Raw genomic sequence first — 15,875 nt, forward strand, 5'->3', positions numbered from 1 at the left:
AACTTTAATCTGTTTGTAAACCACCTTGAAGCTGTACTGGCCCATTTAACAACCAAAAACAAAGAAATAGTGGTTGCTGGTGATTTCAATGTAGATTTCCTTAAAGACTCTCCCAATAAGAACCTATTTGAGTTAGTAACACTATCATTCAACTTAATTCCCACAGTAAAGTTCCCCACTAGGATAACCACTTGCTCACAAACAGCCATTGATAATATCTTTATAGAAAAGTCAAATGAACAAAATTATATTACAAAACCAATAGTCAATGGCCTCTCAGACCATGACATGCAGTTCCTTCTGTTAAATGTTAATACTGAACAGGATATAAAATCTGTTAAATCTGAGCTCAAGAGGGTAATCAGTAAGCCAAAAATTGATTATTTTAGGACACTCCTCAGAGACATTCACTGGACTGATGTTTACAGTGCTCATGGCATGAATGAAAAATATAACATTTTTGCTAATAAAGTGCTTACCTTATTTGAACACTGCTTTCCCCCAAAACTTACCAAGGTTAGAGCAAAGTCTACAAAGAAGCCATGGATTACTCGAGGAATAGGGGTATCTTGTAAAACAAAAAGAAAACTGTATCTGTCAATCCGAAACATTTCCAATGTTGATGCTATAGCACATTATAAGAAATACTGCAAAATATTAAAGACTGTAATACGGATGTCAAAGCAAATATATTACAAGGAAAAGATAGTCATATCAGATAACAAAATAAAGACAATATGGGATATAGTGAAGGAGGAGACCGGTAGAACCAGACATGAAGAGGAACAAATAGCATTAAGAGTAAATGATGCATTGGTGACAGATGTGTATAGTGTTGCAGAACTTTTTAACAAACATTTTATAACTGTTACTGAAAAGATGGGGTTGTCAGGTTCGGTAGATGCTGCTATGGATTACCTTAGACCAGACATTTCAAGTAACTTCCATAATATGAATTTGACCCTCACTACCCCAACAGAAATAATGTCCATCATAAAATCTTTAAAATCAAAAACATCTAGTGGGTATGATGAAATATCAACAAAGTTAATTAAAGAATGTGATTCTGAGCTAAGTAACATATTAAGCTATCTGTGTAACCAGTCGTTTATCAGTGGAATATTTCCCGAATGGCTGAAATATGCTGAAGTTAAGCCACTGTTTAAGAAGGGAGATAAAGAAATAGCATCAAATTTCCGTCCAATTTCACTGTTGCCAGCATTCTCAAAAATTTTCGAAAAAGTAATGTACAGTCGTCTTTATAACCATCTTATCTCAAATAACATACTGTCAAAGTCACAGTTTGGATTTCTAAAAGGTTGTGATATTGAGAAGGCTATCTACACTTACAGTGAAAATGTACTTAATTCATTAGACAAAAAATTGCAGGCAACTGGTATATTTTGTGATCTGTCAAAGGCATTTGACTGTGTAAATCACAATATCCTTTTAAGTAAACTAGAATATTATAGTGTAACAGGAAATGCTGCAAAATGGTTCAAATCTTATATCTCTGGCAGGAAACAAAGGGTGTTATTAGGAAAGAGACATGTATCAAGCTATCAGGCATCATCCAACTGGGAACTAATTACATGTGGGGTCCCACAAGGTTCCATTTTGGGGCCCTTACTTTTTCTTGTGTATATCAATGACCTTTCATCAGTAACATTACCAGATGCCAAGTTTGTTTTGTTTGCTGATGATACAAACATTGCAATAAATAGCAAATCAAGTGTAGTCTTAGAAAGATCAGCCAATAAAATATTTGTAGACATTAATCACTGGTTCCTAGCCAATTCTTTGTCACTAAACTTTGAAAAAACACACTACATGCAGTTCAGAACTTGTAAGGGGTGTCCCAAGAGTATATGTCTAACATATGATGACAAGAAGATAGAAGAAGTGGACGGTGTTAAATTCTTGGGATTACAGCTTGATAATAAATTCAACTGGGAGGAGCACACCACAGAACTGCTGAAGCGTCTTAACAAATCTCTGTTTGCAATGCGAATTTTGTCAGACATAGGGGATATAAAAATGAAAAAGCTGGCATACTATGCTTACTTTCATTCCATAATGTCATATGGGATTATTTTCTGGGGTAATTCATCAAGCCAAGCTAAAGTTTTCCGGGCACAAAAACGTGCAGTAAGAATAATATGTGGTGTGAACTCAAGAACATCCTGCAGAAGCCTGTTTAGGGAACTAGGGATACTAACTACAGCTTCCCAATATATTTATTCCTTAATGAAATTTGTCATTAAAAATATATCACTTTTTCAAACCAACAGCTCAATTCATGGAATCAATACTAGAAATAAGAATAATCTTCACAAGGATTTAAAGTCACTTAGTCTTGTACAAAAAGGTGTGGATTATTCAGGAACACACATTTTCAATAACTTGCCAGCAGCCATAAAAAGCTTAACAACCAATGAAATTCAGTTTAAGAGAAGCCTAAAGGATTTATTGGTGGCCAACTCCTTCTACTCCATTGATGAATTTCTGAGGAAAACCAACTGATTTGTATATAAGTACAACATAACTTCTGCACAATTTCAGTGCAGTAATGTGTTCACTGAAAATTTGTGTGTGTGTGTGTGTGTGTGTGTGTGTGTGTGTGTGTGTAAGTATAATCTAACTTCTGCACCATTTCAGTGCAGTAATGTGTTCATTGTAAATAAGTATTACAGTAGTTGTATTACATGTTTCTTACCTTATAAATAAATATAAAACTTTTTTATTTTAAATGCAGTGCAATAGTATTTGTAAAATGACCCTTAGTGTTCATTAAAAAATGACGATCATTCCACTTGGGACCTGTGGAATGGTACATTAGCTTATTTGTTTTAGTTTAAATATTTGTCATGTATTGTTGTTTTTCTGACATGTTCCACATCCTGGAGGACCTCCTCACTACGGATCAATTGGAATGAAAGTAAATCTAATCTAATCTAATCTAATCTAACCAAAATAATATAAAGCGTCACATTTAGGGGCGATATAGTTGAAGATGTAAACTTTCCTTTAAAGAGAATCTTTACAGTCTTAATCAGTACATCTACATGGATAATCTGCAAATCACATTTAAGTGCCTAGCAGAGGGTTCATCGAACCACCTTCACACTTCTCTATTATTCCAATCTTGTACAGCATGTCGAAAGAATGAATACCTATATCGTTCCATGCAAGCTCTGATTTTCCTTATTTTATTGGGTTAATCATTTCTCCCTTTGTAGGTTGGTGTCAACAAAATATTTTCACATTTGGAGGAGAAAGTTGGTGATTGGAATTTCATGAGAAGATTCCATCACAGCAAAAAATGCCTTTGTTTTAATGATGTCCAGTCCAAATCCTGTATCATTTCAGTGACACTCTCTCCCATATTTTGCAATAATAGAAAATGTGTAGCCCTTCTTTGAACTTTTTGATGTACTGTGTCAATCCTATCTGGTAAGGATCCTACACCATACACCAGTATTCTAAAAGAGGATGGACAAGTGTAGTGTAGGCAGTCTCCTTAGCTGATCTGTTAATTTTCTAAGTGTCCTGTCAATAAAACACAGTCTTTTAATATAATGGAAGGAAACATTCCACGTGGGAAAAATTATATATAAAAACAAAGATGAGGTGACTTACCGAACAAAAGCGCTGGCAGGTCGATAGATACACAAACAAACACAAACATACACACAAAATTCAAGTTTTCGCAACAAACTGTTGCCTCATCAGGAAAGAGGGAAGGAGAGGGGAAGACGAAAGGAAGTGGGTTTTAATGGAGAGGGTAAGGAGTCATTCCAATCCCGGGAGCGGAAAGACTTACCTTAGGGGGAAAAAAGGACAGGTATACACTAGCACACATGCACATATCCATCCACACATACAGACACAAGCAGACATATTTAAATATGTCTGCTTGTGTCTGTATGTGTGGATGGATATGTGCGTGTGTGCTAGTGTATACCTGTCCTTTTTTCCCCCTAAGGTAAGTCTTTCCGCTCCCGGGATTGGAATGACTCCTTACCCTCTCCCTTAAAACCCACTTCCCTTCGTCTTCCCCTCTCCTTCCCTCTTTCCTGATGAGGCAACAGTTTGTTGCGAAAGCTTGAATTTTGTGTGTATGTTTGTGTTTGTTTGTGTATCTAAACACAGTCTTTTGTTAGTCTTCCCCACAACATTTTCTGTGTGTTCCTTTTTAGTTGTTTGTAATTGTAATTCCTACATATTTAGTTGAATTTATGGCCTTTAGATTTGGCTGATTTAACATGTAATCAAAGTTTAACAGATTTCTTTTAGCACTCATGTGGATGACCTCACACTTTTTGTTATTTAGGGTCAGCTGCCAATTTTTGCACCATTCACATATCTTTTCTAAATTGTTTAGTAATTTGTTTTGATTTTCTGATAACTTATTAGTCCATAAATGACTGCGTCATCTGCTAACAACCCAAGATGGCCGCTCAGATATCTAAAATTTTGAATGTGCAAAGGAAACAAGCCATATTTTAATGGAAAAATATAATAAAAGGCCCATGTTTAGTATCTTACCACACACTTTAATTCTTAAATTTTTACTGCCTTTTTAGAAAAAACTGTAACTGAAATTATAACCATGCAATCACCTTCATATTGTGGGATCCTAGGAGGATTGTAAAATCACTGAACAACAATCATTAATTTATGTTTAAATTGTTATTATTTACAAAGTTTTGAAATCTCCATAATCAAAATTATGTATTTCATGCTAACATGAGAGCCTATAACTCAGAATTTAATTAAATAATATTAAAGCTTTTAGTTTCAATGAGACAGCTACTTGTTTTAAACAGCTTCTGAAAATTTCATAGCACTTCTCACATTGTTTATGATAAAAGGTTGCCAGTTATGCAAGAAATATAAAACCAAGAAAATACAGTTGAAATACTTAGTTCAGATATTTCAACATGTAATAGTCCTATCTGTATTTTAAAATCCTCCATAGTGGTACTCTTCACTCTCAAGATCTCTCTTCTCTCCCTTTCTAATCTGTCTCGCCTCTATTTGTAGATCAGACAGTACACAGTCAGCTTTGTTGATCCCACTCACGTTAATGGTGTGAAAAGCTTCTGCAGCAGACTCACATGGATTTACACTAACTCTCTTCAGAACCTCAATTCTGCTAGTATTTCCCTTTGTTAAATATAAAACTGTATCACAGACATCTATCTTGAGGCCATGAAAGTCCTTTTTGAGCATATAATCCAATTTAAATTATTTATGCTTTCATTTGGATTCTATTTTCTGATGTAGACACTTCTGCAGTAAATCAAGGACTGCAAGAAGCTTGAATGTAGGTCTAATTGCTTCTGTAAGAGGTTCCAAGAGTGAATGCTTATGTGGATAGTTTCATTTTTTGTGTTGTATATACATTACTCATCTTTTGGCCACAGACTAAGCATTGGTGTTTGGCCGGTGGACAGTTTCTGAAAATGCATTGTCTACCCAGCATGCATTATTGCCACTAATTTGTTTGCATTTTTTTTTTTAGTAACTGAAGACAATCAGATTCTTTAAGAGTGATCCTGCCTTTTTGTCCTGGTCATTTTCAATATTCATGTGTTCCACCTTTCTTCTCCTTTTGGATGTGACCAAGACAGTCCATCTTTTCTACTGGAGTATTGTATGGTTTATTATTTATTACAGCGTTGAAACAAGAAGAATCACTTACAGTGTTTCACCAATTTCTGAAAAGGTGGATGTGGCTAATGAGTGCAGAGTTAAACCCTTTCAATTTATTAAAAGAATTTCTAATTCTGCTATCAAGATAAAATTTTATGTCACTGGAACTCTGTAGATCAAGAAACAACATATTTAAGAAAATTCTGTTTTTTAAACTGAAACCCATTGCATCCCCTCTTGAAAAACACAGGAAATGTACACAATGAAATGCCGTTTCCAGAATGATGATTAATCACTACAAGTATACTACAAGGATTGCTACTGGGTCTACCATCATTCTTGTTGCACGTAAATTAGCTGGCATCATGTACACAAGAAGCAGCAATGGCATTCTTTGCTGCTGATGAAACTATTATAATCTACTCTAATGGAGGAAACTTAACACTTTATATATATATATAAAAACACAACACTTGAAATTTTTTACTGCACAAGGTCTGACAACACTATTAGAAATTAAAATTGAAACAAATGAGCCATCGGTCACAATTATTTTTAGTCTTATTGACCAGGTTTCAACACTTCTAAAAGTGCCTTCATCAGAATTAAAACAATTAAAATGGCCTATAACATAGTTACAAATTTATAGGAAAAGATATTTTTATATAAAAAGTGTAAGTACTGACTAACAATAAAAGACAGAGGCACCTCAGTCCATTGCAATCTGTGTCTGTATAGGACGAGCAGCCCATAGTGGCTTGCTTTCATGCATCACCTTTTTATATATTTTGTGACTAAAGCCCTTCTGGCCTGTTAATTATTTCAAATGTGACATGGTAAGTACTGCCTCTGTCTTTTATTGTTAGTCAGTACTAACACTTTTTATATAAATAATGTCTTTTCCTATAAATGTATAACTATGTTATAGGCCATTTTAATTGTTTTAATTCTGATGAAGGCACTCTTAGAAGTGTTGAAACCTGGTCAATAAGACTAAAAATTATTGTGACTGAGGGCTGATTTGTTGCAATTTTAATTTAGAAATGGTCACTGAACCAAGCAGCCATGTTTGAAACTTTACTATTAGAAATACTGCATGACAAGTAAAGAAATATATGAAACGGAATCAGAATACTGAAGATTCGTAGCTGTTTATATTGATAAGAATCTGAACTAAAAGTCAGGAGCTATAGAAATAAATGCCTAGGTTCTGAAACTTCTGCTTCGTGGTTAATGTATCCTCATGGTTAATATATGATTTTGGATATTAATATGCCAAAAATTAACCTACTTTTCCCATTTTCATTCACCAATGTCTAATGGTAAGTTGTTCCAGCTCAAATACCCACCTGCCCGCTGGTGGGTGCCAACGGGCACAGATGGGCACAGTTGGATAAACAGCTGACACGTGGGCAGTCAGGCAACTGGGTCACAGCTCACACAGTTATACTGCCCTCACTGGGAGCCCAACTTGCAGGTGTGGCCGAGCTGACTGGAGTTGTGCCAGCTGGTGGGTAGCCTACACATGCCTACTTTTGCCCGCAGATTAGCTGAGAAGAGCTCGATCCCCATAGCACTGCATTTGAACAGCCCGTCTTACAAAATCCCATTCTAGGGTAATTTATCTTGATGAAAAGTGTTTGTTACACAGAATTACGTGGTGTCCCACCATAATCTCTTGTAGACTGCTCTAAAGAACTGTGCACAGTGACAACAGCCTCACCATACGTTTGAGCTCTTGTGAGTGTTTTGTCAACAAATAAATCACAGTACAAAAATGACAATAATGTTCATGAATACATTCTAGGACCAAAAAAGGGTACACTATGAAGGAACTATCTGAATGGAACAGAGATCAGTAGATCTGATTTGCATGTACAGGCAAACAAATTATTACAGTTTCAGAAAAAATAACTGGGTGATTTATTCAACTGGCAAGTCAATAATGCATTGTAAAATGCACATTTTTAGTTGTATGTACTAATGAGAATATAATGTGGAACAATGAAATAGTGGATCTTTTAATGTAACTCAACACATCTATCTGTGACATAAAATATCATTATCGGTCCACGATATATTCGAAAAAATTACGGATATATTGACAGAAAATATATCGGCGTACCAGCCAAAAAAAATTGCCAGCTGCACATTGTAAATATACTGCCAGTTTTAGAGCTGTATATTTAAGTACTGACTTATCATTAGAAATTCTGTACATCAAGTAGCCAGCAACCTGCTTATCCCTCTTAGAGCAAGAACTAAAAGGAACCAATGCACATTCACGCTTGGTGATAACTACTTTGCTGAGAATTGTAACTGTGAGTGGCACAATAAAAGGCAACCAATGGGCCCATCATTTAGTTTCGTCACATATCGAATTTGTCTGTAACACTTCAAGCTGACTTTCCTGTTTTTTCGTTTTAGCAATACCAGTGAACTTGCAGTCATGGTGTCAAAATGGCATGTGAAGTTAAATGTTGCAGTTAGTGTTGGTAGTACTGAGCACCAATTATGTCAGCATTTCTCCTCGCGTCTCAGCCTACGGCAAAAACCAATCTTGTCATTTAGATTTTTGTTCATCAGTTCCAGAGAATGTTTTTAAAGAAGGCCAGTGTGAAGAAAAAGAACACAAATAGCATTAAAAATTGGTTTTTAATGCTGCACACAGTCAAAGAGACAGACTGGATGTGATGAAAGCTCAAAAAGTAGTAAGACTCCTTCACTCAGTGAAAATAAAATTATATTGTACTATACTGTACTATAATTTCAAAAGAACTATTTCAAATATTTAATGAAAATTGTGAAAAAACATAATACAAAATAAAAAAAAATTGGCACTAAATTTTGCATTTTCACTAGCGATGTATCTTTGAATAAAATATTGCCAATATACATATCAATATTTTTGTAACTCTAAAAGACAAAATATACCGAGCTTAAAAAAGAAAAAAAGTACAACTGTGTGTATATTTTGAATGCGTGTGTATAGACATCCAAGAGCCTTAACAGTAGCCTCACAGAATATTGATTCACCGATAAAATTTATTATTTTGAGAATAACTGTACAATAGACAATTACAATTTTGGAAGAAAAAAATCTTTCCTATCCTACATAGAGAACAGAGTTTAATGCAGGGAAATGTGTGTACACAATTACGATTAGATTAAAATTAAAACTCTCCTTTTTGACAGAAATAAAGTTTCTAACAGACAGCAGTTCTGCAGTCTAGAAAGAGTGTCTACTTGGAGGTTTCATAGTAAAGATGAGTTGAGACTTAGTTGGTCCATGGCGCATGCATAAATTCAGTAATCATGTGGATGTGCCAGAGGAAGTCAGGGATATGAGGCAGCACACAGTATGGGAAACGCTTTTTGTCTCCCCTCATCTTCCCAACAGGATCTCCCTCTTACCTAGCATCTGAGTGGTCTGTCTTATCTTTTTAACAATTCTTAACCCCTCCCACTCTCTTCACTAAGATAGAAACTAAATGGTGGCTGACAATTCTTGTGCTGTGTGAAGAGACAAACTTTTATTGGAATAGGCATGTCAGTAACCAAAAGCTCTGATACTTGGCAGACACAAAGCATGGCCAGTGAGGTCAGTTCATCTTTCAGTAACTAATTTTTTTCTGTGGTACCATCTCGAGAACAAAGTTTCTTATAGTTACTCCAACAACAATGGCGAGGTGAAAGCTGCAGTCGATGATAGAGATCATAATGAGGAGCTTCTGCAAATGTCTTCAGAAATGCAGCACCAATGACAAAAGCCATTTGGGTGATATACTTTCTAAAACTAAACTTGTATTTCACCTTTTCAGTAATGACAATGTGTGTAGAATAGTTATACTGATGTAAACATATGCTAAACTTCACAATATCCTGTGGATTACCTTGTAATAGTTTCAGCAGATAGGATAGTGTTGTGTACCTTTGTATGTGCATATAGGCAGTACTACATGAGGTACGTATTGGGAAGCAATCTGTCTCATTATCTTATAGCAATATGATTACACGCACATTAAAAATATTTTTCTTTGGCAAGTTCTTTAATAAATTTAGTAGTTTATAACATCTCTGCAAATACATAAAATGTAAGCAAAAAACTGCAAAGTTTATGAGGGCATGCTGAAAACTAATGCCTCCAAATTTTTTACGTGAATACTCTCATAGATTTTTAAACAAACAAACTTTATTAACATTCTACATCTTTATTCTTCATATCTACACATTTATTTCTCAATATAGTCACCCTGGTGATGAACACATTTCTGCCAAGAAGAGCAAGGTTTCTTTATACAGTCATTGTAGAATATTTGACACTGTTGGTGGAGCAACAACCTCGCATCTGCTGGCACTGCTATCAAAGTGAAGTCCTTGAAGGTGTTCTCTTAGTTTTGGAAACAGATGAAAAGTGGATGAGGCCAGATCGGGAGTGTATGGAGAATGATAGAGGAAAGTGAACCTAAGATGTTGAATTGTTGCAGATATTCCAGTGCTCATGTGTTATGCTAAGGGAGAGGACACTTCATGTGTGGATGGAAAATCTGAATTCATGTTTTCAGTTTTCTGAGGGTCTCACAGTACCTTTCAGAGTTTATGGTGATGCCTTTAGGCACAATTTCCAAATGCAGCACACCTTGAACATCCTAGAACACTGAGCATGATTTTGCCATCTGATGGCATGGTCTTGAACTTTTTTGCCATCGGAAATACTTTGTGGGGGAATTCCACTGATGTGCTCTTTTTATTTATTTGTTTATTTTGAGTTCAAAATGGTGAACCCAGCTTTCATCACCTGTTATGTTATTGATGTCAATATAATAATCATTGTACACTTGTTTCCTTTTTCTTTGGATTTCAATTGGAGGCACATTTTCCTGAGATTGGAAACCTGAGCACAGCAGAATCTTTCTCATGCAGTGACACAGCAACATTACAAACCACCATGTCCCACACTGTAATCTGGAACCTTCTAGTGGCAGAGGATTGCAATTTGTGTCAGTGAACCAGGAATGAGGCATTGGAGTAATATGCATGGCATGCAATACCTCAACAGATATTGAGAACAGAATAAAAAATTTAGAGGCATTCCTTCGTACACATAAATAACATGGTCTATATCATGACATTGATCACAAATATTTCAAAGTAATATGATTATTAAGAAAGGTAATTAACAAGACAAATAGTCAGGTTGAGACACCGTACACAATAACACAGAGATAGCAGAACAGAATGAAGACTAGAAAGGGAAAGAAAGTGAATACCAATACTTGAACAAAAAACAATTGAATGATTTCTACCTGTTATCAGAGTCCATAGAACTCATAGTGGAAACAGATGTACACAACAAGTTTCTCTCTGGAGTAGAAGAGGAGGTTGGGCTGTCTGCAGAAGACTGGCACATGGATTCTGTATCTGAAATTTTGTTTCCCTCCGTATCAGGCAACCTGTAAAATCATACACAATGTGATGCCTCTCAGATAAACAGTGCAGAGACACAGGTTAGAAGGGGATTAGTGGTGCAACAAAACACCTACTTCCCCCTCCCCTCCACCACACACAGACTGCACATAAAAGTCAAGTTGGGACTCTTGCTGATGACAATGTCTTGTCTATAGCTAAGTCATCAGCAAAAGAGTAGTAGGAGACAAGAAATCGAGGAAGCATTCGAGAACCAATAACTTCCATAAGTACAGCCAAACATTGGGTGAACCATATGGTGCCTACAGATTACAATTACCTGCATCCCTATGCAACTGTCACCTGTGTCTGGTAAATTAATGTAGAAAAATTTTGTTATACACATGGGAAACAGGTGATGGGGCACTGGGGCCTGGAGAGGGAAGAATTTAGTCAACTTGTTAGATACATTAACACTATTGACTAGCCATTGCAGATCCAAAAAAATCAAGATTAATTCCATCTGGTACATACATAAATGCTCATTTTATGTCCCTGAATGTTTCTCTAAAACAACAGTGGTTAAAAACACTCAAAGAAAAGCATTATTTTTTCCATCCTATACAGTTAAAGCATTCATTGTTTTCTAACTCATCAGCAACTTATCTTCAGTGACAGAACCTGGAATATGTGTAGGTTCTTTAAAAGGCCTTCAGAAATAAATAAATATCTTGCAACATTCCCGTGTACCAAAGATATTGTAGAGAAGTATCAGTATATCTACGAAAGCCGACAAAAAAAAAAAAAAAAAAAAAAAAAAAAAAAAAAAAAAAAAAAAAAAAAAAAAAAAAAAAAGAGGTCTAAAACGTCAATTATTTTACGTACCACAATTGCCTCCCCCTCACCAATCTCAGAGTCGGTTGGTCTATTTAGATGGTGTGATAAAGATGTACGTACTGTGCTCTCCGAGTACTGTTTTAATTTAACGTTATAATATGCAGAAGTCACGAGGTTTCACTCTCTTACAGAGCTACATCCTAATATCCACCTTCCAATGCGATGAGGATTTGCATTTTTAAATGGACCTTTTCAGAGATGAAGTCAACACAAAGAGAGAATAGCTACCACAACCATGCCGGCATTGTTGTGCATCACCGGGGAGATAAGACAAATACTAAGCTGCACATGAAAACTAAAAGGAATTAAAAATTGAATAAATGTTCCAGAACTGCAACAATGTTCTTAACATGCATGCATCTACATCTTAACGCATTTCTGGGCAGACAATTTTGGTATGGCTCAGGTCTGGACAATTCACATTATCTCTCTCCCCAACGACTATGAACAAACCTGCAGATTCACATATTAAACCTGTCTGCACCATACATAGTTTCAACAACAGAAATTTTATGTAAGTTGTCAGTTAAACAAAAGAATTTTTTGCTGATTTTTGGTAATCACAATACCTGACAAGCTATGAGGACTGTCCAGATAGTATTCTGTTTTCAGACAGCAAGGGAAGTAGTGGTAAGAACAGAACAGTCACTGTGCTGACTCATGCAGTAGATCTGTGTGGTAATAGCTGTGATAGATGGAAGCCACACTCTCCCTCATTTGCTTTCAGTAGCAGCATTAATGATGTGTACTGCAATTAAAAATCCTGCCAAATGTAAACTCCATTCAGTGATATGGTTTTTTCTGGCAAAAAAAAAAATCTCAAAACTTGTTGACATTCTTCACAAAAGTGATAAATGAAGGTGTGGTATGCGAATAGTGTCATATGTTTGATAGAGGAAAGACACACACACACACACACACACACACACACACACACACAACTGTGTGTGTGTGTGTGTGTGTGTGTGTGTGTGTGTGTGTGTGTGTGTGTGTGTGTGGGAGGGAGGAAGGGGGGGGGGAGGGGGAGGAGTGTCTCTGTCATCTATCTTTGATGCCTTACTGCTTTATTTGTGTCAGTCTTTGTGTTGTGCCTACCTGTGACTCAGCACCTCCTATACATGGTGAGTAGCAACTTTCCTTTCTGTAGTAATGATGTGTCAATTTTTTTAAAGAGATGTGATAAATATTTATATCTGAATGGAGATCATGTAGAGTTGTAATGTGAATACCTATTTTCTTATTTTCCTTCTAAATTCATTTAATGACAATTTCATTATACTTACAGCCTAATGGAGGTCACTTTCCTGTTAGTTCTCATAAATGGAAGCATTTTTCTAAATTACTGTTAAAGCTGTATAGTATTTTTCTCTATAACTTAGAGGCCAACTATACTTTAATTACAAACAGTTTTCCTCAATTCTGTTTCTTCTTGCCATCAATATCATTTTAAAACCTGTATTGATTGACCTCAGATCTTTCAAAAAAGAATGAAATACTCCAATAAGTGCAAAACTGAAGACACTATTTTCTCTGTTACTTAAACAATTGCTTCTGCAGCTGACACATTGTGTATAAGTGTGTTTGCCATCTGAAGCCAGGAATTCCTTTGCTTCTGCAACAACTACCATCAGCTACTTTAATTACTATAGCTTACTGTTTCTAAAATTTACATATGGATGCATCTGTTGCACAGCAAGAGTGGATTTCTCAAAAAATTAATATCTAGATAAAATATGTACTTTGGGAATGTCCACAAAAGTGATTTCTCCAAGGGACCCTTTTACTTGAAGCAGCACGATCCATTGTGCAGAATGTATGGAACAAAAGGATTGTTGGTTGGTTGGTTTGTGGGACTAAAGGGACCAGACTGCAACGGTCATCGGTCCCTTGTTCCAAAACTTAAAAACTACCACACAGAGTAAAAAATGGATAATACAGACAACAGACAACACAGGACAAGAAAAACTCAGACAAAGAACAGACATAACAAATTAAAGGCACACGGAGTGTGGCGGTGGTTGACCGACCACAGATATAAAAAAGGAAAAGCCAACCACTGAGAACACATTAAAAACTCAGTTTAAAACCATAGGCCAAAGGCCAGAATCAACACAAAACAATAAAATAAAACATAAACACTCATATTAAATGATAAAAAACCCCTGCCCAAATAAAACGTAAAACTAAGCCGGCCATAGCAGGGTCATCAGTTAAAAGGGCAGGGAGCGTATCAGGCAGCGCAAATGTCCACCTAAGCACAGCTAAAACGGGGCAGGCCAACAAAATGTGGGCCACTGTCAAAGCCGCCCCACAGTGACACAGAGGAGGATCCTCCCGACGCAGTAAGTAACCGTGTGTCAGCCGGGAGTGGCCAATGTGGAGCCGACAAAGGACGACTAAGTCCCTGCGGTTGGCTTGCATGGATGACCGCCACACAGTCGTCGTCTCCTTAATGGCACGGAGTTTATTGGGTGTGATCCAATCATGCCATTCAGCACCCCAAAGCGCAAAAACTTTTCGGCGGAGGACTGCCCGCAAATCAGTCTCTGGGAGGCCAATCTCCACAGATGGTTTACTAATGGCCTCTTTCACCAGGCGGTCAACATATTCATTGCCCGGAATACCGACATGACCGGGGATCCACCCAAAGACCACACAGCGGCCGCAACTGGCAAGAGTATGCAGGGACTCCTGGATAGCCATCACCAGATGGGAACGAGGGAAACACTGGTCGAGAGCTCGTAAACCGCTCAGGGAATTGCTACAGATCACGAAGGACTCACCTGAGCAGGAGCAGATATACTCTAGGGTACGAGAGATGGCAACCAGCTCAGCAGTGTAAATGCTGCAGCCAGCCGGCAATGAACGTTGTTCGGAATGGTCCCCTAGAGTTAGCGCATAACCGACACAACCAGCAACCATCGAGCCGTCAGTGTAAACAACGCCAGAGCCCTGATACGTTTCGAGAATGGAAAGAAAGCGGCGGCGGAAGGCCTCCGGAGGGACTGAGTCCTTCGGGCCCTGTGCCAATTCCAGCTGAAGGCGAGGGCAAGGCACACACCATGGGGGTGTATGCAGAGGTGCACTGAAAGGAGGCGGAAGAGGTAAAGCCCCAAGCCTGGAGAGAAGCTCTCGGATGCTGACCGCAATCGTACTGCCAGCCCTGGGTCGACGTTCTGGAAGATGAACGTGTTACTCTGGGAATAGTAGCCTATAGTTAGGATGCCCGGGCAAGCTGAAAACATGGGCAGCATAAGCGGCCAGCAAATGTTGGCACCGTAACCGCAGTGGAGGGACACCTGCCTCCACTAGTATGCTATCCACAGGGCTGGTACGGAAAGCACCAGTGGCAAGGCGTATCCCGCTGTGGAGGATTGGGTCCAGCACCCGCAACGCAGATGGGGATGCTGAGCCATAAGCCAGGCTCCCATAATCCAGACGGGACTGGATCAACGCCTGGTAGAGCCGCAACAGGGTAGATCGGTCGGCGCCCCAGCAGGTGTGGCTCGAGCATCGCAGAGCATTGAGATGCCGCCAATACGCCTGTTTAAGCTGCCGAATATGAGGCGGCCAAGTAAGCCGGGCATCAAAAACTACACCCAAAAACCTGTGGGTCGCCACCACAGCAAGGAGTTCGTCGGCAAGATAAAGCTGCGGCTCAGGATGGACTGTTCGGCGCCGGCAGAAATGCATAACGCGGGTCTTGGCAGCCGAAAACTGAAAACCATGCACTACAGCTCAAGACTGCACCTTGCGGACGTTCAACAGCTGCAATGCCAGTAGAGCTGTAGTAAAGGCAGAAGTTGTCAGCATACAGGAAAGTGGAGACAGAATTTCCCACCGCTGCAGCGAGCCCGTTTATTGCGATTAAAAACAGGCAGACACTGAGGATAGATCCCTGTGGTACCCCGTTC

At 38.0% G+C, this 15,875-nt stretch overlaps 1 protein-coding gene across 1 annotated transcript in view; it reads right to left on the reverse strand.

Annotated features, from left to right (window-relative positions):
* LOC124720378 (histone-lysine N-methyltransferase eggless-like) overlaps window positions 1-15,875 on the reverse strand; it is a 414,374-nt gene that overhangs the window by 138,565 nt on the left and 259,934 nt on the right. The window contains exon 9 of the mRNA XM_047245705.1: window positions 10,965-11,111. Coding sequence (XP_047101661.1) covers window positions 10,965-11,111 — 147 coding nt within the window. The remainder of the gene's footprint in view (window positions 1-10,964; window positions 11,112-15,875) is intronic.

Source organism: Schistocerca piceifrons, chromosome 11, assembly GCF_021461385.2.
Source record: "Schistocerca piceifrons isolate TAMUIC-IGC-003096 chromosome 11, iqSchPice1.1, whole genome shotgun sequence".
NCBI classification, from domain to species: Eukaryota; Metazoa; Arthropoda; class Insecta; order Orthoptera; family Acrididae; genus Schistocerca; species Schistocerca piceifrons.